The 23,901-nt window shown below is 45.3% G+C and overlaps 2 protein-coding genes across 31 annotated transcripts in view; one reads left to right on the top strand and one right to left on the bottom strand.

Annotated features, from left to right (window-relative positions):
* Positions 1-5,778, top strand: part of SCLT1 (sodium channel and clathrin linker 1) — a 201,918-nt gene extending 196,140 nt beyond the window's left edge. For all 8 annotated transcript variants that reach the window (XM_045880459.2, XM_064585065.1, XM_064585064.1 and 5 more), the window contains one exon: positions 4,265-5,778. Coding sequence is in view for 1 of the 8 variants with exons in the window: in XM_064585063.1 (XP_064441133.1) it covers positions 4,265-4,294 (30 nt within the window). In the remaining 7 variants the exon portion in view is untranslated. The remainder of the gene's footprint in view (positions 1-4,264) is intronic.
* JADE1 (jade family PHD finger 1) overlaps positions 5,620-23,901 on the bottom strand; it is a 293,290-nt gene continuing 275,008 nt past the window's right edge. For all 23 annotated transcript variants that reach the window (XM_064585052.1, XM_064585051.1, XM_064585057.1 and 20 more), the window contains 4 exons: positions 22,589-22,705; positions 18,446-18,967; positions 12,978-13,095; positions 5,620-9,474 (listed from right to left, as the gene is read on the bottom strand). In XM_064585052.1, the coding sequence (XP_064441122.1) occupies positions 8,567-9,474; positions 12,978-13,095; positions 18,446-18,967; positions 22,589-22,705 (1,665 nt within the window). In that variant the 3' untranslated portion in view covers positions 5,620-8,566. The remainder of the gene's footprint in view (positions 9,475-12,977; positions 13,096-18,445; positions 18,968-22,588; positions 22,706-23,901) is intronic.

Genomic DNA, 23,901 nt, shown 5'->3' with positions numbered 1-23,901 from the left:
TGTTGAAATTCACTGGGGTGGAGGGGATGGGGGTACTCTCCTGGAGCTGGCCCAGTCCACTTTACAACAATTTTGACCATTAGAAAGTTCTTCCTTACATCAAACTGAGATGTGTCTTTCTGCCTTAGTTCTACCTTGTGCAACAGAGTCTAAGCCATCTTACATGTGGCAGGTCTTTGGCCTTTTGAAAATAATCATCACGTTCTCCCTGCACTTAGTAGACATCTACATTTCCTCAGAGGACTTGGTTTTGAGTCCTTTTGCCAACCAGGCACTGGCCTCTGAAAGTCCTCCAATCATCTTCATATATCCTGCTTCATTCATCCAATAAATACTTATGAGCACCTGCTTTACACCAGGTATGCTTACGATGCATCAGTCTTATGCCCAAAACCAAAAATTATATTCAGGGTGAAAAAAACTATTCCCTTGTTCTAGATCATGACAGAGAGGTGGGGAGAGAGTAAGTGGTAGCTACCTGAGTGGGGAAGACGATGTATTAGAATCCCCAGGGCAAGGGTATGGTTCAAACTACATACTCTTCCCCTTTTCCCAACCCCAAGAACAGTCTGACATAGTCTCTTAGGGAAGCATGCTTTGGGAGTTTACTATAGTTAGTGATTCATGGAAATGTACACATAATTTCTCATTAGTATTTGGAATGAGAAAAAAGAAAATTACAATTCTAGAGTGTGCACTTCCATTAATGCAGCTTAAAATCATGTTCACTTTTTTGGAATTTGAATTTCACTGTTGGAGATATTGAGCATATTGTTGACTCAAATCTTAAAGTCTTTTCCAGAGGTTTTGTTGCTAAGCCGTATCTTTGCCCCAGAAGCCAGACTGGTCATCCATCCCTTTTAAATTTTATTATGTCATTACAGGGTGCTGCTGAGGTCCTTTTAGCTCCAATTCTGTCATCCAGTTTTTTTACTTATAAGCCTAGGGACCGTGTCTGCTTTATTTTGTTTTAGTGCTATGTTTCTTGTACCATTGACAACTTTTTATTTATAGCGATGCCATCTATCAATCTGGTAAACATACCACCCATATTTTCATGATAAGCATGAGAAAGATAAGACCTTGACAGATGTGAGTACAGTTGGTCTCTTAGAACACACCACCCACCAGCTCCCATAATGGATAATTAATCAGGACCCATGGGTCCTGGTCATTTCAGCCCGTTTTTAATCTGGCCCATTTACTGCTGCTTCACCATCACAAAAGCATCAAGGAAGACCCACCATTCTGTCCAGCACAAGGTCCTTTATGCCACAACTGTCATACTTTTCAGATCTAATCTAGTGATCCTGTCCAAGAAGAAAATGTAGTCAGATTTCTTTTTTTAGGATTTATTTATTTATTTGAGAGAGAGGGAGAGAAGTAGACTCCATGCTGAGCGCAGAGCCCCACTCGGGGCTGAGACTATGACCTGAGCCAAAATCAAGAGTCAGCCACTCAACCGACTGAGCCACCTGGGTGCCCCCAGATAGATTTCTTTTTAGTAGATCCATGTAACAACCTAGTAATCACTGAGGTTTTTTTATGTTTATTTAAAACCCTTGAAGCTTTTAATATAGCATCATGGAAATTTTCATTCAATATTTTCATCCTATTTTCAAAGAATTAAAAAAAATCAGAGCAAAATGTGATGCATAGAAAATCTGTTAGCACTAAGATTTGTGAAAATTAAAAATATGAGACTAGCATCTCCTTTCATATAAACTATAGGAGATAAAAGAGAATGGGAAAAGTTATAATCATGTTTCTACCAGTAACCAAAAGAATGCATTGGGGAATCTTTTCCTGGATCTACAGTGATCATGCTGATCTGTATGACTACTGTCTCTTTATTGAGCACCTGTCATATGTAAGATAGATGCTGGCATTTTGCATTTATTACCTCTTACAATTCAGCAGACCTGCTGGTTAGGTTTTATCCTTCCCTTTCCAAAGATATAAGGTATTATAAAAGTTAAGCAACTTGCCTCAACTAGTCCTAAGTACTCAAAGTAAAAAAATGCCTTTCAAACATCATGTTGAATACCATGCTTGTTTTAACACAGGAAATCATACAATAGGATATCAACCACTTTACAATTGTTAAACACAATTTAACATAGTTACAATTTTTTGGTAAATATACTTTTTTTGGGTGAAATTGTTACCACTCCCTAAAGAAATCTGAAAACCTTCAAAAGAGGTTATTCTAACTTCCTTTGCTTAGATCTCCGTTTTCCACTAAAGTTACTTGACTTTTTAGGTTATGGCCAGTTTCTTTTCAAGGTTTGAAAAAATTACCAAATCCCACTAGGTAGGAAGATGCTTTTCCTAAGTTTTCTATGTAATGCAATCTCTTTTGAAGATTTCCAGATTTCTTGAATGAGTGGTAACAATTTCACCAAAAAAGTGTCATATGTATCCAAAAGTCATAAATAAGTTTAGCAATTATAAAGTAGTTGATAAAATATTGTATAATTTCTTATGTCAAAACAAGCATAGTATTTTAAAGCATGATGTTTGAGAAGTATATTTACTCACTTTGAGTTAAGTACTTGGGACTAGTTGAGGCAAAGATATGATCACAGGGATTTAATCTGAAAAAGAGAAGCTCAAACAATTAAACAGGAAAGCTGGAGCAGAGCCATAATTAGCGAGCGAAGAAGGAAAGCGCCCTTTGAGGCTGCTACATGGGGGAGGGAAACACCAGAGAAAAAGATTTGCTTCATAAAGAAATTGTATCACACTGGTAATAATCCTGAAATTAGAACCATCAGCCAGATTAGTGGGTAAAATAACCATAATTAACCCGTAATTATAAATGCACTATTTCAAACAGCCATATGTAAGCCAAGCAGTAGTGAGAATATCAGGAATACACTAGTGATACATTAGGAATGACACGTTTTTCTTTTATCTTTGCTATTTAATTTGGCATTGCTTGATCTATTCATTTCTACACTTGATCTTAGCCAAAAGACTGAGAAGTGACGACTTATTTCTAAAAACTAACCAGACTTATTGTACTTTATATCACAAAAATATTGAAGGTTTTGCATAGCATCAGTCTAAAGTCTGAAGACATTAGTCTTAATTCTGGATTCATCATCAAGAAACTATGTAATTTTAAATAATTCTCTTTAACTCTCCAAACCGTGTGTTAGGGCATCAGGAGAATTAAGTTTCTGATGGCAGTGTTATTTTCCTGGATCCTATATGCATATATTTTATCTGTAAATATGTGTGTGTGTTACATAAATGTATATGAAATGAAACCAATTCCATTCCCCCTAGAAGGCAGGGACTGACCACAAGCCGATCATGTTGCTCATTATCCATTAGGTTATGTCCAGTCATTCAACTGGTACATGAACATAATGTTTTAAGCCAACATTATTAGCTTTACTTTATAGAAATTCATTAAAGTTCATATGTATAATCCTCAGTATACTCAAGAACACACGAACTATTTGATGTGAACTATTTTTATATTCTGAGAGGCAGTAGAGCCCAGGGAATTCAGTTGCAGCCTGGCTGAGATTAACTCCCAGCTCTTCCACCAACTGACCTTGAGCAAACGACTCCATTTCTATGCCTGTTTCCTCATCTGCGAATTAGATAGTGGTGCCCACCTCACATTGTGAGGGTTAAGCAAATTAAACAAATATTAATGCATAAAATACAGACCAGTGTCTGCCATTTGATAAACCCTTGTAATTATCTTCAGAAGTCTGAAGGGTCCCCCGAAGGCTAAGCGGAATGACAGAATCATTTTTATTGCAGGTTTTCACTACAGAGATTGCATTGTCAAGGCTGTAGCTACTGGGGGCGGGGAGAGGGAGGTATAAATTTCAGCAAGACTTGAGCCAAGGAAACAGGGAAAAAGGCTGCTGCTATAATCCAGGCAAGAAATGATGAGGCTTGAACTACATGGCAGGTGGTAATGGGATTGAGAATAGTGAAAAAAACTGAAGTGTGATACAGAGACCTGGCTCACCATGTGGCTGTGGGAGTTAAAGGACAGACTCACAGAGGACTCCCAGGTTTCAGGCGTGGATGACATTCTCTAAGGCAGGACAGGGAAGAGGACGAGCTCCACAGTCTCCAGCGCCTGCGTACAACCAGGAGGAAATGCCCAGTAAGCAGCCCATGAGAACTCAGGAAGAGCTGGATGGCACAGACCTCAAACTATGCAGCAGACAGTAGCTGAAGTCAAGCAAGTTGATACTTTTCAATGACCAGGCAATCTTCTCTTCTACCCCAGACTAGAACACATCATCTAATGCAGTTCTGAGCATTAAAGGGAAATCATATTGAAGATTTCAACCTTGAAGTTAATTGCAAAGTTTGCTGCAGATGGCTAATGTTTCAAAGGTAAAATCTGTTTTCTAAGTGATCTGGGTAAAAACATGAACACGAGTCCCTGGTGCCACATTTCCCATGACATATTGCAGAACTGCCAATGATAGGCCCTTCCTTGGGCTCCTGGGGGCTTAACTTCCCCGGGGAACTATTGTGGTTATTCAACTTAAGACCTTGCAGGAAGAACCACAGTTATTTCTCTCTGGGGTCTTACTCAGAGCAAGCAACATGGAAGTAAGTAGTCACTGAGGAGGAACAAGGAGAAATAAACAAGCTTTTAGCCAAATGTATGAACAATTCATGTTTAAAAAAAAAAAACTGGCCAAGATTTTACAAAAATTATAAATTAGGGACAGTAACACCACCCTGTTGTGGCTCATAATCTACAAGAGAATGCAGACTGTAAACCCATAGCAGCTTTGCTGTTCCCACCTTAAAGGAAGGTGTGTTTCATTCTATGCTAATTTCTGCCTGTAGTGGTTAAATAAAGACTGTTTCAGGCCAGGAAAACAAAACCAGAAATTAGAACTAGAGTCTAGGCCCGGTTCTGCCAATGCTTATTGTTGTAATCTTGGACCTACCTCCTTTGTGAAACACAGAGATCTCTTCTTTGTCCTAGTGTTGCAGAATTCTGTTATCAAAAGACAGCATTTAATGAAACTACCCTTTGAAAAATTATTTCTGAAGGATCTTAAAGTCTTCCTGTCATTCAGGAATAACATTTCTTGCCTCAGAAGGCTCACTGGTCAACAATTTGGAGAAATCAAGGCCTTGTTCCTACTCACAGTCTGTCATTTACTAAATGCCTACTGCATGCTTTAGATGTTTATGAACTTGCTTGAAATATCACAATAACCCCCGTAAAGGCGGTGGGATGTAATCCTTTTTTACAGAAGGGAAGATGGAGGCTTATGCTGGGTGAGTGACTTGGCAAAGGTCACATGGCTGATAAACTGCAGTTTAAGTTGCTTAGACTCAACAACAGGTTACTTTCAGATCAAAAATTGTATTCTGGAAAGAACTCCAGGTGGGGAAGACTGAAAACTGAACCATTATCATTTTCCAGTGCCTCACCATCAGAGTGGAGCCAGACAGCAGCCCAGTGAATCTGTGCTCTTCCACAATCTTGTTCTGTCCCTACAGTTCTCCTTCCTAAACCATGAGACAGTCGACATACATACACACCCACTCAGGACCGCTATGTCATCTCCATCTTTAAATACTTGGCAAAATCAGATTTCAAAAGACACTTAAAAATGTATTGCAAAATGTACAGCATTTATTCACATACAGACCAAAAGGCACAAATTCTACTAAATAGTTCAACAAAAAAATACAGCTGTCCTCAACTAGTTTTATAAATACTTTCAAAAAGGGGATAGAAATAAATACAGGATTGGGCCATGTAATATAAAATAGTCATCTCTACATATACTTTGTTTAATTTCTGATTTTTTTAACTCTTCATGCACCTTTTTTTTTTCCAATTTTAGCTGAATGGACACCAAGCTAGGCACATAGTGAAAAATCCTCTGTACAAGGTTACAAATGTAATGACAAGTTTGTCCATTTCAAAATAATTAAGATTTGTACACAACACATAGAACCCTTCATTTCGATTTTGTGTTTATAACCTAACAAATGACATTCCAGGCAACTTTACAAAAGTTTAACTAGCCTACATTTTGACATAATACATTGATCATAATCAAAGATATTTCTTGGTCAGGATGCACAAGGAAAGATAAAGCTTCAAAGAAAAGAAACGAAAAAGCAGAGCGAATGGCTCGTCCTGAAGAGAGTGCAAGTGGGTGGGGTGGGTGGGTGCTGCGGACGGCCGCCTCATACAGAGGTCCCAGCAGGACGTGAACTAACTTCCAAAGCTATCATTACACTGTCAGAGAAACCGTGCTCTATACCATTTGCATTTCAAAGCAGGAATAAAAAGTGTGGGCTTTTTATTTTTGTGTTTTGTTTTTGTGTGGGTTTTTATTTTTTGTTTTGTTTTGTTTTTTTGGTTCAGCATAACTTGGAACGTTTGAAAGCTTTTCAACCTAAATGTGGGGAAAAAACAGGTAAGGCATTATTTTTGCACAAAACTAGCATTCCTAAATAGTGCAAATGAATCTGGTACCTCTTAAAATGGTGAGAGGTCATATACTTACTAAAATTTAGATTTTCTTTCTATGGCTTGACAAGATTACCCCTCTATATATTCTACTCTCACCCAGAGCTGTTGCTGTGATCAAAAGGTAACTGTAAAAAGTGTCCACCTTCTTCTGTATCCAGCAAAAAGGTTTTTGCTCATATGCAAAAAATCTGATTTTTAAATTATGCTATGAGTGAATGTACACCTTGGATTCATTAAGAAACTCCTAATATCTGTAGCAACAGCTTATCTGGACAGCAGTCTTTCAAAATGAGCCCCATAGCTCAAAAATAGTCAATCTAAAAACCTGGGTCATTCTTTCCCCTCCCCTGAATTAGCTACTAAAATGTATTCGAAAAGTTAAGACTTGGTTTGAAAATGTCATACATACAATGGGGATGCATCAGATCTACTATTTGATCATCCAATAAAACTTGCATAGCAAGATGGAATTCAATAAGCCTTTTTTGCTGTTGACAATCACCTGGAAGACTTGAAAGGTAACTACAGAACTCAAAGCATCACTCGTTAAGTATCAGAATGTCCCTGCCACATGGAAACAGATGTATAAATGAATCAGGAATCTGAATACTGGTATTAACAAACTAAGGATAATTTAGGGGAAGTTGGGCTTGTTCCAAGTGCCCATAATTCTAAATTTCATTGCTATTTAAACTTTCCTTCTCTTAAGTTTGATTCACAACTACATTGAATTCCAAAGAAAATTAACAGGACCTTAACACTATCCACTGTCTTAATACATACGCACTACAGTGAGTGCAAAAAACAGAACATTTGTACTCAAATTTAATGCTAAATTCATTATTGCTGATAACTTACTAGTTATTGCCATTTGCAATTAGAAAGTCCAAGTTACGAATTGGAGCTTAGAACTCTTGACTCCAGGAAACCTATTACACTTCAGTCTCTTTCCCATATAACCTTGGTCAAAGGTAAGAGGTTATCGCAACTTATTGCCTTTCTATTGTTTTTAAAATATAACCTATTATGCTTTTTTTTGCCTTTTTTTTTTTTTTTTTTTTTTTTTGCTTTTCCTTTTTCTTAAGGAATCCGTTCATGCTGGAAGCCCAGATTCCCCAACATATGCACTAGTGGTTGGCTCTGGGAAGTGTGTCACCAGAGTCTGGAAGTTCATCGCTTGAACTTGAATAGCCATTAGTATTGTTGGAAGCCAGATGGCCAGGTATTGCCAAAGGCCAGGGAGATCCCAAGCTGGCCCGAAAGGCAGTTGTTAGGGAGGAGGAAGGTCAAGAGGACTGGTAAAAACGGGACGAACTGCCCTTTCTCACAGAACTTTCTAACGGCTTCACTCTCCAGTCCCATACCCACAACACACTCACTCCAGTGCTTCAGGCAAGTGGGACCTTGCTACATGGACCCTAAATCTGCAAGCCGCAGCAGTTCCGCCCTGCCCCTTCAGATCTTCAAGTACTGACCTTTTTCTAAATGCGCTCTTCCCGTGTGCTGTTCTGATTTACACATGAATTCCCTAGAGTTACGGAAGCTTCAGAGCTTGCTGCCTCGGACTACAATGCAAGAAAACAGCCTTGTGGGCCCGAGCATAAATACGACTTCAACATCTGCCACAGTCCTAGAAAGTAAGTTTTATGGGCTATTAAGTGGTGCGTGAGGGTTTCTCAAGAACTGCATCTGATTCCGCATATTCAGGTAACCAAGAGTTTGTGCTTTGGGAAGAATACAGAGGGCAATACAAACTCAGGAGGCTTCCGGAAGCCTTGCCCTCTCTAAAGACTTATTTCATTCATTCTTATTGTAGTGTTTAACTCAGCCTCTAGTCTTAGTGTCTGACGGTTACAATCTACTCTTGTGTTTCCTCAACAAGTTGCAGATAACACACTTCTCACAACAATGATTTATAAAGGACTCTGGAAAAAAAAAAAACTCAATCTGACTTGCAAGTAAATGTGTTTGCGTAGCTCAGGAGTGATGGGGTTCTGCCCATCCCCCACATCAGAGCTCTGGTCTGGCAACTCCACGACAAGCCCGCCGCGCTCCCACGCCATCTCGGTTTCATCAAGAGGCCAAGATGCTTCTCCTGATAATGTCTGTCCTGCGGCTGATGGTGCTGCTGGCGTGCATACATTTCTTTTCTGATGCCTCACTCTCTGAGTCACTCATCTCTACGTCAGGGACATACCCGTCGTTCTCACTGTCAGATTTTAATTGGTTTTTTGCCCTTTCCTTGGCTGGAACTCGGCCTAAGCCCAAATAGGGGTAGTCTGAGTGCTGGTGGCAGGTGCCCTCGTGGGCCTCTCCCTGCTGCTGCCGTTCGCCCTTCTTTGGAATCCGGAATCCTCCCCAGTTTTTCACGGGGCTGGCAGGCGTTGTAGGCACTTGGACTGCAGTCTGGTTATAGTTTACTTTGACGAGGGAGCCGTTGCACTTGGGCACCAGCTCCTTCCTCGGGCCAGGCGCTGACTGCCCCGCTCCGGGGGAGGCGGCGGCTCTGGTGTTTTCCAGGTGCCTCTGGGACACGTCTGTGGACCTGAGAGGCTTGTGACTCTGTTTACAAGGTCGGTCCTTTAAGTCTCCCTTACTGAGATCACAATGAAAACGATGGTCTCTTCTGTCCCCAGGGTCTGACATCACCACCCCGTTTTTCTGCTGTGCTGATAGGAGACGTGCTTCTGCAAAGGTCTTTTCAAAACTCAAAAAGCTCTCTGGGACCACCATCCCCTCCCTTCTCGCACACAGGTCCGGCTGCTTCAGGAGGGTTTTGCCTCTACTCCCAGTGCTGTTCTGCAACGGATCTCGCTTATGGGGCTTTTTCAGCGAGTGAACCAAGGAAGTGCCCATTTGCTTCCTGAAGAACGCAGAATGCCACTTCAAGTCCTCTATCTTGGGAGCATCAGGGCCCACAGAAGGGCTGTTAAACAAAAGCATGTTTTCCAGTGAGGAGGACGAGCAGGAAGAAGGCACACCTATGAACATACAACCACAAAGGGAGAAAAATTACAGAAGCAGATCCATAAATATAAAATTCTAGGTCCTTAGCATGGCCCTGTTAATGCAAACTTCCCACCCAACAGGACTACATACAACCACCCAGTCTAAAAAAATTTATACAAAAATATTACCTGCCTTGAGAATCTGCATTCAGTCTGCAGGCTCAATTTAATATGCTCTATTTTCTAAAATAGCTGAAGCTCACCAAAGTTTTCATGAGACCTCTTTCCAAGAAAACCATTTTCCTTCAAACAAAATAAGTGATCTGATTTTCAAAGAGGAATCCACGCAGAATCCTCCTGGTCAAAAGCACTGCCTCTGCCCATGCACCTGGTTAGGCACCTGCCTCCCCGACAAGACTGAGAGCACCTCAAGGGCAGCATCTGGGGCTTTAAAGTTTCCTTCTCCAGGGGCACCTGGCTGGCATCTGACTCTTGATTTTCAGCTCGGGTCGTGATCTCTGGGTCATGGGATTGAGCCCTGCGTCGGGCTCCACGTCAGCGCGGAGTCTGCTCGAAATTCCCTCTCCCTGCCTCTGCCCCTCCCCCTTGCGTGCTCTCTTGCATTCGCGCTGTGTCTCTCAAATAAATAAATAAATGAAAATCTTTAGAGTTTCTTTTTCCAAAGTAAATATACCCCTGGGGGGCTATGATGAGGATAAATAACTAAATACATGAAATGAGAAAGAAAGGTGTTTAAAATCATTCTTGACACATAGTAAATAAATATCTTTTAAAATTATATACAAAGCCTATTTGTGGAATTAAACTCAACTGTCATCCAACGTGAGGAGAAGGTAAAATGGTGTTTTGCAAACATTTTTGCTGCAAATCACAATAACTAAATTTCACAATGTAACCCAGTAAGAGCTCACATTTCAGGGAACCATATTAGCCTTCCCCATGTGATGTGGCACTGACACGTCATTTGCTTTTAATGCTGGTGGTGACCCACCGAATTCATCTCACAACCAACTAATGAATCATAACCCTCAGTGTGAAAAACACTGAGTGAATTCATAACACACTGGAGATTATCACAAGGACCACGTTTCTGTAAGAGCCTCCAGGACATCTATAAAGAGCTGTTTTCATGTTCTGTCTCCCATAAGGTATAAACCACAAGGAAAACAAGGCTCTGCCAGGCAGGAGCCTGGACGAGACCTCCCTGCTCCACAGATGCGGACACCACACATGAACAGAGCAGAGCAAGCAGCTCCGAACACGAAAGTGCCAGTGGGTGCCACAGGGGAGGGAGTTCTACAGTCTGCTGGGCCGGGGACACCCGCTTTCTCAAGGATCAAACCTTACGGTCAACCTTCACGCCACACTTCTATTTCTCTTCCACAGTCACCCACTGTGGGAAAGCAAAGGTAAGAGGGACTGACATTTTCTAAACCCCGATTTCCATCTACCCGGGGTCCATGTCTCTGAAAAGTCTCGGACTCATGACCCGGAAGCACTGTCCCCACTGAGGACAAGCTTATCCAGCAGAACGGCCCTGCCCGTTCTCAGCTTCACACACACGTCTAAACCACGGACCCTGACCAACACGTCTGGCCATCTCCTCCTCACCTGGAACCATCTATCTTACAAGACAGGAGATCCACTTGGGGCGTGAGTAAGAACACAACTGAAAGTCTAAAACTGGAAAAAAGGGGGGGGGGGGCGGGCAGGGTTGGCATCCTAAAGGGTTTCCACTTCACTCCCTGTGGCAGCCTACAGAAAGATTAATGTTGCTTTCAACCCATCACACTTAGTATGGTTCGTATCTGAGGGGAGGGAGGGTTTGTTTACCTTTTCCGGAAGAGCAGGATTTCATTACAGCTGTGTTACGCAAAACACTTCCTAACCTGGTGAAGAATCTCAATCACTTAACCCAAGTAAAAACCTCAGCCATGAAATGCAAAAAGCTGCCGGCAATATCCATGAAAAATGACTCTTAAGTGAAATCAGATGAAAATGCTCTTTACAGCTTATTTTTAGGAGTAATCACTCATTACAGAACAACCTCACAAGAGTCACAGAAAGCCTGCCAATGGCCCAACGCGCATTGGCGGCCCCGCTCAGCGGCGTCGGCGGCGGCCTTGCCCACGGGCTGGTGACAGAGGCCACAAAGGCAAAGGATGAAACAGGTCCGTTTATTTGCACTCAAGTAGGAATAATGAATGAAAGTTCACTTGAAACAATCTGAATCAAACTGCTTTCTTTCACTTCTGAACCCTACTTACAAAAATTTAAGTTTTACAACTGTAAACTCTAGCTAATGATACATCTGGAAAATATTTCTTCTCAGGAAGAAAATACCTAAGGTAACATTAGTAAGTTAATGCCATTAGAATTAACTATGTAACACCTCAAGAATATCATTCAAAACTCCCTAAAGCTTGTTTCTCTTTGTTCAGCTGACCAATTGATGTCTAGTTCCATACATCTGGTTAGTTTTAGGTAAACCAGAATTTGGATTCCAATGTAACAGGTTATAACCACTTCTCTGCTGTTTCTATGTGTCAGTAATCTACTGAGACAAAAAGCCACAGAAGCAGGAAAAGGAGGCCTTCTGTGGCCACACAAGGCACGCGCTGCCCGGGGCAGGGAAGACCCGAGACCTGCCTGCTCCATTCAGCGGATCTCCTTCCCTAAGAGCCTCCCGATGCCTGCTGTGCAGGATTCACACTCACAGAATGTCGGTGCTCAGAGACCCATGAGAGGTCGGGATTCTGAACCCAGCCCCCTCTTACAGATCAAGAGTCCCAGAGAGGTTCAAGGACTTGCCCTACTGTGCACCCCACCTCCAAGTAACGGATGTGCTCTCCAGAACGGAGGAAGTATGTAGCTTAGTTTCATTTTTCACTCTGCCTAGCCCAGAGCAATGTAAAAGAGAAGGCACTAAATAAATACTTGGTGCTGAATCTCAAAAATATCCACACCTCCACCTACACCAAAACGCCCACTGTGAATGTTATCTCAACATGGATGTGTGCCTTGAGTACACGGTCTTAACATAGCTTATTTACCGCACGTTAGAGGTAGATCCAAAGACTAGATAATCTGTAAGTCTCTGTAGGTATCCCCATGACACTTTACGTTTATCAAGTGCTTTGCAACACTCTAGAGAAGTTGCTGTTTCATTCGAGTCTCACAAGAGCTCCCAGTAGGAAGCCTGAGAGATCATCCTCACGTTACACAGGAGGAAATGGGGGAGGCTCCGAAAACTTGGGCTTGCTTGTGTTGGGTCTGTAAGCAGGGGATATAGGATTCAACCCCTATTTGAGGTCAAATTCAAAGCCCTTTTCCCTATACCGTGATGCTTCAGATGCCCAAAGATTTTCTTTGAATAGGAAAGTCTGTGCTTCTCAGATTTCGCCTGTAGCATACATAAAAGAAAATTAAAGGAACTATTATTTTTTTCCTTCCCAGAACGTGAAGGCTTACAAACCCCTGCACTGTTGTTTGACCTACAAGAGCTTAATGCATACCTGAAACTCTTTCTTGCTCCAAGAGCTTAGTGTAAAGATTGAATATCTGTTCCTGGACTTTGCACACAGACCGCTTAATCTTTTCCCTGCGGGTCACCATGTAAGTGAGGTTCCGAACCTAGAACGTAGAGAATAAAGACGCTAAGTAAGCAACACATCATAATGGTACTTTGGTGTTTTTTTTCTTTACCCGAGATCGTGTCCTACTAGGGCCGTGAGTGACATCTGAAATCAAGAGGTACTTCAACATTTTATCCAATCTCTAAACTACTTTTGGGCTGCTAACTAGGATTCCACACACACCCCTCCATGGAGGCAGCAGCAACATGGAAGAGAGATGGGAGGGGGACCTCAAACGAAAGCCCTGCCTCCTCCACCACACCCAGCCTGAGGCTCATCCCAGCAGAGAAGACCACTGGGGTCCAAGTCCAGACATGCCACCTCTTGCCCAAGGACTCTGCTTACCACCCCTCTGTAGCCGCTGCCCATGAATTCTATGATGGAAGGCCTTCGAGCAGTTCAGAAGCCACTTTATCAAGCAGCTCCTGAGGATGGAATTAGGGAAGCACAGTGTCAAGGGCCATCAGAGGAGCACCCCTCCCCCACCCCCCGCCCAAAATTATCCCTGCACCGAGCCCACGAGAGGACCAAATGGGCACCGAGAATCCAAGGAAACTTCCTTGTCAACTGGACAGTATCTGAAATGCATGGAGCTCACCAGTAGCTAATGTGTTCCTCTAGGATGTAAAGCTAGGAAGTCTCCTCGCTCTGCCAGTGCTGTGCTGTCAACATCTCAAGTCCAACTCCCTGTATCACCCCCCTCAACCGCCACTGCCCTCTTCCACATTCATTTGTAAGTAACTAAAAAGACCCAAGTGCTAAGAGCTCCACCTTGTATCTGACTGCAGTCACTGGGGACCCCACGTATATGCCCACTAACCAATACTAACTCATCCACCCCTAAATTTGTTCCCCATTTTTAAAGCCACCTGTGACCAGTTGATACGAAAACAAACTAGTCAATAAGTGCCCTTAAATTCTCAGTCCCCAAACCTACTGGGAAACCAGACTAGATTGCACGCGCCTGAAAACACAAATGTCAAATGCAACACCCCAGAGCTACAATTAAACCTCTCCACAAGATGAAGACCCAGAGCCCCAGAACAGCTCAGCAGTGGGAGTACAGGGCCTCCGTCCCAGGCATGACGACACTCCCCTCAGAACGTTTCCTGAGGCGCGGGCAACCCCTTTCCCTGCCACCTCGACCATACAAGCTGACGGGTCCCCGACCTCTTACGTAAGGAAGGATGGCAACGAGCCCCCCACACAGGACTCTGCACTTTTGGCTTCTGTGCAAGCACCTCCCCTAAGGTTTCCAGTCCTTTCTGAACCCTAAGCGTTCCAGCCCTTCTCCCCTGTGTTCACAGCTGTCTTGTCTGCAAGAGGACAGGAGGCATAGACAAGAACGGGCTGGGGGCTGGCTCACACATTTGCATCGTGGTGGAGTTTCCGGACCTAACGCAGGAGCACCCAGTCAGGCTTCTGCTGACCTTCATCAACTCGCCGACTACTTAGGATCCTCCTAACAGCTCTTCCTGATGTATAGACATGTGTGCGCTTGTGTGTGTAATCTTGGAATTAAAGAACTGAGAAGAAAATCACTCTCCCTGTCTCAGAGTAAATACTATTTTGGTGTAATTCACCCTGGCTAGAGCCTGTTCTGACAGCCTCAGAGCTCCAGGCCAGGAAGAAGATGTCCTTTATAAAAATCCGGACCAATTTGGGGATGAAGTGGCTCACAGGCTATTGTCTTTGATAAGTATTGTTCCACGGGGGCCAAAAACTTTTGGCCAACGGTTTTTACATCAAGGAATCTGACTTCTGGAAATAGGAAATAGAAACAAATTCTGACCTCCTAGGAGCAGATGAGGTTATTACTCTATTCAAGTCAGATGTACAGCCAAGATACTTAGATCTCTCTGACTTGAAAGTATCCATGAAAACAGAAACTAGGAAAACCAGGGTACCTGAACTTTGCATACTATTTAAATTTAATTGATAGCTTCAATCACTATCCCCAGGAAAGGCTCCCACAATGGCCGCTAGGTGGGAAAATTCCACTTCTGTTCCCCCCGTGATCTCTGATGAGAAACCTCTACCTGTAACCCCAAAAAGCTAAGGCCAGGGTGGATTTTCATTGGGACAAATCAACCCCTGAATAACCCAGGCCCGGCTGACCACATTTAGACTAGTGAGTGCCCTAAACCTTCCCTCCTTTATGCACAAAGCACTCCTCACAGGACAACTTCCACCAGCAGCCCCGCCTGTGCCTGGGGGCTCGACCCTGGAAACAGGCCCTGCTCGGCCCTTCCATTGCGCCGCTCAACCAAACGTCCTCCCCTGCTTCATCCTCTCCGAGCTGCCAGCAAGGAGTTACCAGAAAAAGAAGTTGATGGGTGCACTCTCACACCATGCTAAACCAGAGTCAGGCTTTCCCCAAAAGCAGTGATTCTCAAACACACACGTGGGACCCCTCAAACACAGAATGCTGGCCACTAACCCCCCGTCCCAGCTTCTGGAGTCAGAGGTGGGGTCCAAAACTTGGCACTTCTGTTAAGTTTCCAGGTCCTGCTGCTGCTGCTGATTGGGGCCCACACTCCGAGAACCACTGTCCTCAGGAATTCAAGAATGGCCTCAAGGGGTTTTCCTGAATCCCAAACACTGTTCGCACACTAGAGCTCAACATGCCTTTTGTTCAGGGACAACTGTAGCCTCCATCAGATTCTCAGTGGTAACCATTCCACTGAGTGGTGAGTAGGACAGTCTCCCACGAGCTGGCCCTCTCGATGAGCTAGCCCCACGTGCAGAGGGGGCAGGTCTTTGAGTAAGTTCTCACTTGCTGAACTGTTTACTGCATCTTGTAAAAGACAACGTCTAGGGGGAAGGGATCCCAGCAGAGTGAAGTGGCGGCCCTGGGAACTTGACCTAGCCATGGACTACACATCAGCAATTGTGTCTTCTTAAAGATGGGGGTTCCCAAGCCCTCCTAAAATGCACTCCTGCCACCTAACTTTCCCATCCAGAACTGTACCCAGGTGTGGAATGCCCCGAGGTGTGTATTTCCAAGAAAGCTATTAACCTTATCGTTCATCAGTTGTTCGCATTTCTAATGAAGGCTACTCATTTGTCAGTTTAGGATTGACCACAGCCTTGATTATAATCCCGTGTAGTCACGGCTTCTGCATACCTGCTATGAACTACTGCTGTGTTTATTAGCAGAACTCTTAATTGAAAGACAACGTAATTTATGATTTGTTCCGGTCACCCCTGCCCTGACGAACTTTTGGCCTGACATACTTACTGTCTATGATTACAAAGCACCATGCCGCTCTCAGGGGCACAGCAACGATTGCAATGGTTTTTAAAGCCACCACCATCGCGGGCCTCACGGCAAATTCTGAAAAACTTTTTGTTTTTCCATTGTAATAAGCCCACTTTAAACTGACACTAAATTCCCTAAAATCTCTTAGGCTTTTAATAAAATAAATGTAAGTAATGCCACACACACACAAAAATCCTGATTTATTCCCTGTTTCTCGTACATCATTGGTATCATTCTACTTAAAAACCAACAGTGAGGACTCCAAAAAAATGTTTAGAATTTAATTGTAAGTGCGTGTTAATCTGAGTAACTGAAGTACAGAAAAGAGTTAGTACACCACAAGCATTTTCTACACTTTTATTCTGTGGTGATCGTGAGACAAACAACAGTCCAAACATTTAGACTTCTCGTCCTCCCTCCTGAGGACTATCTGACTCCATAGCTCATGCACCCCCACGTACAGCGGTCGTCAAGGCTGGGAATAACGGCTTCTCACCAGGATTCCAGTTTATCCTTCTGAATCCCTTTCTCCTCTCTGAACAAAACTGCCACACATACATGTGTGGTTGAGGCGAGGTCTTCTTTACACTCACCACCAGGGGGGGTACGGCAGCACAGAGCCTCACAAACCCTCCTCCCGCCTGCCTCCGCCTGAATCTGGAATCCATCGGAACCGGGCAGGGAGGGGGTGGCACAACATGCTGGCCCTCGGGCACTCGGGTCTCATACTAAAAGGATCTCTAATGATCACTTAATACTTCCGCTCCTATGCCATCTTTAGCAGGGCCACGCAGGTCTCTGTGAGAGCTGGATCTTTCGGCTTTAATATTCCTCCAATTTATCCCTATTCTTGGCCTACACTCTCATTTCAAATCATCTCCCAGGCAGGTGAATCACTCCCTGCTAGTAAGTGAGGTGCTTGGGGGCGATGCGTTAACGGTTTCAGGCCACTTGGGTGCCTTTCAGTGCAGGAAGCTTCAGGCCAGAGAGCTTGGGGCCCAGCTCCCGTGCACTAATGAATTTAATCGTAGCTGGCAGTCAGGGGAGTTGATGCAGAAGGTGCTCTAGGACGCATCCCCAATTAGCAATCTCAGTCAGAAACTACCTACAGGGAACAGGAGGCCCTGGAGGGAAGACAGCCCACTCCTAATTATTCCTGCAGCAGGGAGGGAGGTCCAGACTGGCACTCCAAAGGTAACGGAGAGCTGGCGGGGCACAAAGCAGCCAAGAGTTGAAGGAAGTGCCATCAGCCGAGGCTCCAGGCAGCCAACAGCCACTACGTCCACAAGCCAGTCATGGGCTCAAGTAGTGTACTGAGCATTACTCGGGGCCCCTCAGATCAGGCAGCCCGATGCGCCGGCGAGCCCGCCCCACCCCTGCACAGACACGCGTGGACAGGGACACACGAGCACACACGCACAGTATATATACTCTGCCTCAGTGATGACTTAGCACCTCACTGCCAGGAGAACCTTCGGGAACAGATCCACATGTGTACGTTAAGGTCACGCACACACATCGGCACCCGCTGCCTGCTCTCCCCCGGGGCGGCACCAGGAGCGTCCCTGTGAATTAGCCAAGAAGCGAAGGTGCGCCAGAGGGGCAGTGCTTGGCTCTCCTTGATGAGCCCGTCAGCAGCACCCAGTGTTAGCCCAGGTTTGAACGAGAGAGCGTCCTACTTCTGGCTGCCCCCACCATGAATCAAATCCACCTGGTCTAACTCCGTCTGCAAACAATTCCGAGCCAATCCCTGGGTCATCTTCCTGGGGCTCAGTTCCCTCTAGTACTGGAATGAAGGGGGAAGGGGACACACCCCATTTGATCTTACAGAAGAACAACAAGGATTAGTGGGAAAGTGTTTTAAAAATAAATCACAGAGAAGCTCCCCACCCTGTGGCAGTCTCACACATATGTACAAGGAGTTGGCCAGCCCGTAAATATATTTAACCGACACCACCTCATGCTGCAGTGTGTACAAGGGTCTGCGAGTGAAGGAACTGGCTACCATTCCTTGCTCTGGGCAAGCAGCCGCCTCTTTGCAATCTTCTCTTCTAAGTCACTACAAGGTGTCAGTGTCAATCATTACCCTCTCCAGGTCCTGCCGCAGATGAGTGAACAGCTGCAGCCTCCTAAACAAGACATCCTGCTCCCGCTTCGCTAGATTGTCCTCTTCGTCTTTCTTTGGAGTGATCAAGGGCTTGTTGAAGTTAACCTTCCTCTTCAACTTCCAGTACTGGTACAGGAAATCCACTACTTCCTCGGGCAGCCGCAGGGCCCTGGCAACATCCAGCAGGTTGACGAAGGTGTAGAACTCATCCTCCAGCTGCTGCAGCTTCTGCTTGCGCACACTCACCCGGTGGGCCTCCTCCTGATTCTGCTCAAGGCTGGCGAACGGCTCCAGCGGATTCCGAGGGGAACACTCAGAAGCCCCATTCTCCTGCGCGGCCCCTTCACCGAGGCTCTCCTCGGGTTTTCTATGCGAGCTGTGCTTCGGGCAGTAGGACTTGAACTTGACTTCATCGTTCTCCGCCAAGATGGTCTTCATCTCCAGGCCCCGGTCGAAAGCACAGGTCACGTGGAAGGCCGTGCGGCAGTTCTTCACAGAGCACTGGAAAGGGTACAGAGAATGAGAGAAAAGACGGTTATGGAGTGACAGGGTGGCCGAAGGCCCTCCATGCTAGGCACCCTCTTCACATACAGGTGCAGGAAGAGGGGCACTTCAAACACATGCCAGGAGGGGGCGCTCTACCTGGGTTAACCCTGGCATGTCCAGTCCAGTCTTAAGTAAGGTAAGGCTTATTTAAGGGAACTCTTTCAATGAAAGGATTCATAAACCAAACCATCACTCTCTCAGAAAAGTAAGTGCATCCAAAACGCCTCTTAAAGCAGACACAATGACGACAAAAGACACATGTAGACAAAGGCGGTCTGGCACACAGATTATACTACAAGGAACATGTGCTCTACATGCAGAGTAAACTGAGGAATTGGTTTTCCTAGATTTGAACTCTTTTTAAAGTGCTTATATAGGGGCGCCTGGGTGGCTCAGGTGGTTAAGCATCTGCTTTCAGGTCAGACCATGGTCCCAGGGTCCTGGGATTGAGCCCCGCATCGGGATCCCTGCTCAGCGAGGAGTCTGCTTCTCCCTCTCCCTCTGCTGCTCCCCCTACTCGTGCTCTCGTTCTCTGACAAATAAATAAAATCTTTAAAAAAAAATTTTTTTAAGTGCTTATATAAAAAGCTTGAAAAAGAATCTCTTCAGGAAAAATAACTACTAGTCAGAGTTTCTCAAGGAACGTGAATCCTCACGCTTACTTCCAGCCAGGAAGAGCCCTACATGAGTGGGAAAATAAATGGTACATTTCTTCCAAGCAGCCGAGGGCTGCTCAAGTCTGAGGAGAGTGAATAGAAAACTCCTGGAAGAGTAGGAAAGAACAGGAAAAAGGAGAATCCAGCACAGGAAGGGGGATGGGAAAAGGTCTCCTCACTGGTGAAGAAGTTCCACCAGATGCGGAAGGCTTCCGGGGCCAGGGGTGGCCCAGCACCACGCGCGACTAACTGCAGAGTGGCAGCACAACTGTGAAGGAGCCGCTTCCCGGTGGGTCAAAGGGAGGTCGTCCTAGAGACCAGGCACCACCCTGCTGTGCCTTCCTCCTCACTGAACACCTTCGCTCTCACTGCCTGATCAGGGCGACAATTAGAGCCTTGATGTAGGTGGCAAGCCAGAAGGCTAGCAGGAGAAAAGTCATTAACTTCTCCCCATCTGATCTTGCTGAGTAAATCCCTGGAAGGAGATTCCTTGCAGTGACTGAAGCCAGTCCCTTAAAAGCAACACTGTATTTGTGTGAGGCCAAGTGACCCCCGGGCACATCAGGACTGCAGAGAGGAGCAGAACCCAGTGGCCCCAGGCCAGCTGAAAAGCTTAACTAAACTTATGCAACAGACCCTGAATCCCATAACCACAAATGACAGAGGCTGGAGTGGGGGCTTTTTCCCCTAATCATTTCAGTATTTAAGAGGTGACTCACTGCCAGCCGTGATTTCTTCCATTTTTATAAAGTCTCTTTTACCCAGAAGTATAGAAAATCCAGCTCCCTTCACCAATCCCCCCATTACAAACACTTAAGGCACATGAACTCACATAAATCTCTTAATTTTACCGATAAATAATCTCAATTCCAAGAAATGTGTGACATCAGCTTTAGCGGCAGGCAGAACACACACACACACCTGGCCACTATCATTAAAAGACAAAGTGCTCCTCCCTTTTAGCACACGGCCAAGTGGGCAGAAAAAGTAGGAACAGATGACTGTGACACTCTCTGGATTTGGCTTAAACTACACCTAACCCAAACGCTCCAACCTTAAAGAGGAATGAACTGCAGCAGAATATTTATACAGGACTTTGTAAAAGCGCCAAATGGCCTTCCTTTGGGTTTTCCTATTCAGGTTGACTCAGCAAACAGATGTTACAGAAACATAAACCAGAGCCTTCACAGCTGCAGACATTTCAGAGAGGAATTCTTTAATAAAATCAATCTATTCTGTGAAGATATGAAAAATCATCAACCTTACTTGGCCTCTTAGACTCCTTCAAATTAATGTTCTGGGAAAAGAGGTCAGTGGCAACAAAAAAAAGTCATTTTACCGTTCTCTCTTCAAAAGAGAAACAGAAGATCTCATTCACCCACCTCTCACAAACATCAGTTCAGGACCAGGATTGGTGTACTCAGGAAAGGGCATAAATTCCTATCCGCAGAACATCAGGTAACATGGAAGAAATAACTTCCATTTCCCTCAGTCTCCCTCAGCTTGTGTCCTGCAAGTGCTCACATGGGTAGGTCTACGCAGAAACGCACTCCCAGGGCTCTAATGCTTGTTTTTAATTCTGAGACTTTTAAAAAAATTTATCTTCCATTCTTTCCCAAAAGGCCAGAGGGTTTTGCCATGTTTTAGTTTTAGACTGATTCTATTCACACGCAAAACCCTGCACAACGTTCAAGATCTGTAGCCAAACCCCACCAGCTATCTCATGCCTCAACTTCTGAATATGTTACATTTTGGATTCTTGAACTCCAGTGGAGGTGATCATGAAGAAAAGCAGAAATACCAGGTTTACAAAATGAAAAATTTTAAAAACCTCCGGTCAGTGGATTACTTTACTGAAAGAAGTCTTATCAGCCAAAACAGAAAATGATTTTGCCCAACGAGGTCCTTTCCTTAAAACCTAAGCCTGGCAGTTCGTCTCTGTGCCGATCTGTTGGGTTTCCTGCCCCATGAGAAGCTGCTCTAAAACAGTGCCTCTGCTCTCAGCATGTGTGGCGGAGACTGAAGACCAGCCTGTGGCCCTGACGTGGGACCTCCCGGGAAGAGCGGCACTCGGCCAGCTCTTCAGGGCCAACGTCCGCCACAAACGGCATTTGAAACCTTGGCGAATGGAACAGCATCACGGTGAAGCCCGGAACCAACCTCTGGAGCACAGAGGTTGAGAAAACCTGCAAAACCAGCACATCATTTACATTCCCTCCATAATTCTACCTACCTAATGATTTTCTACATCTGTGTGTATGGACGCAAAAACCGCAGGCCCGGTTTTCACACAGCAGCACCCCGTCCCACACGTGGTGCCACGACGCATCAAGATATCCAACCTGCATGCAGAGAGCAGCCTCTGCAAACAACACTTGGTGCGGCACCTCGTGGGTGTCCGTCCACCCGGCTGGCGCTCCGAGGACTCTCTTCCAGCAAACACAAAGGTATCGGCACACCGAGCGGACTTCGAACAGCGCCCAGCTAAGGTCTCGCAGGGTCGGGAGGCAGCCACAGAGGCGGCTCTGCCACCGGCCCTGCAAGTGCAGGAGGCAGGGCGGCCACGGCGCCAGGGTCGAGACTGGTGCGTCCCGGAAGGTGTTCGCCTGTGGGAAGAGCTGCAGCGCCGGCTTGGGGCAGGAAGGCAGAAACCAGAGACAAACTGGACCTGCCTTACAGCTCAGGCGGCCTTCCGAGGTGCTCTGTGATTGTTATAGCTGGGGCTCCAGTTACACTGGATACAATCCACCAGCTAAAGGTGTTTGCACTGGGCTCAAATCATTCCTCAGCAGCCTCAGAAGACCTGTGAGAACCTTGATCCTAGACCCATCCCCAAATCCCCTGACCATTCACAGAGCCCTCCCTCGTCCAGCCCGCAAACAGAGAAGGAAAATGACGCCATTATGACCAAGCGGATTACCTGTATGGAGGCCCCAAACTTCTCATTGCAGAGACTACACACCAGCGCCCACCGACTGCTGGGGATGTGAGACACCTTCGTGATGGGCTCCATCTTCTCGGGGCTGCCAATGCTCACCTAGAGGCCCAAGGAATAGCAAGACAAGGCAGCAGAGACCATCAGACAAGCAAGAGCTGAGCACGGACAGCAGCAACCTATTTTCCTACAGACCTCCTGCCAGCCAGTGGCAAGGGGCATGCATGCACTCTCCTAGGGCAGGAAAACCCCTACTTTCGAGCATCTGGACAAGTGCAGGGGCCAGCTCTGGGCCAGCGGCAGTAGAGAACCCAGAGCCCAGTCGCCATGCTCCATGCCTTCCGTGCATCGGGGATGGGGGGTCCTGTTGATAAATACACTCAGATAACTGGTAACAGTCATTTCTCACCTGAGTGTTGGGCAGCAAAGATGGGTCTGTATCGACACAATGCAATCTACTAGACCTCTGGCCCACAACGAAGTGGCCAAGACCAAATAGCCTTCTTAAATATATTTAAATAGTTTGTGAACAATGAAGTAAATACATACTAATTTTAGTATCTCCTTCAGTGAAGAAAACCATTCTCTTCAGTCAGAAAACATTACTACATTCAAAGTGGAAAATTCCCAAGATAAGTAAGGCATCCTGTCTGCATTCAGCCTGGATCACTGAACTGTATCCCTGTTAATACCAAACCATGAGATCCGGTGCTACCAAGACTCCAATCCAAATCATTCCCAGATAATTTTCCTCAGGAGGAAAAATGCACCAAAATCACACACCAAAAAAAATGCTTGACATTTGAATCACAAATGATAGTCTCATAGTGAGCCATGCAAATTAAATTAGTCAGGTCTGGACTTGAAATAAATTAGACCAGACCTGAAATTAGAAAGAAAATCACAAAAATGTGACCTAAGGCAGTGGTTCTTTAACCATCCTAGTGCTGCACGGACGGCTCACCAGGCCCAGGGACTTAGGGCTGACCCCTGGGGAAGGCCAGAGCGAGGCCATGGCTGTGAGCGCCGCAGGCCCACTCCCGGGAGCGCGCGTCAGCAGTGGGGGATTAGCTGGGACACAGTTCTGAAGCGAAGTTTCAACACAACCACCTGAGAATCCAACTCACTGCTACTCCCAGTTAACACTCCCACAAATTTATATACCACGGCAAGATGACAGTAGGCCTGAGATACCGTTTAAGAGGGGGTAAAAAAGACAGCAATTAAAAGGTGTCTTTTTACTCATCAGCTGCAATTCCCCGTGTTTATGAGCGGCTCCCCACACCCACACCCAGCTA

Source organism: Mirounga angustirostris, unplaced genomic scaffold (assembly GCF_029215605.1).
Source record: "Mirounga angustirostris isolate CCGP_5_RB_7025 unplaced genomic scaffold, mMirAng1.0.hap1 SCAF_2, whole genome shotgun sequence".
NCBI lineage: Eukaryota > Metazoa > Chordata > Mammalia > Carnivora > Phocidae > Mirounga > Mirounga angustirostris.
This window is presented reverse-complemented; position numbering and strand designations above follow the sequence as displayed.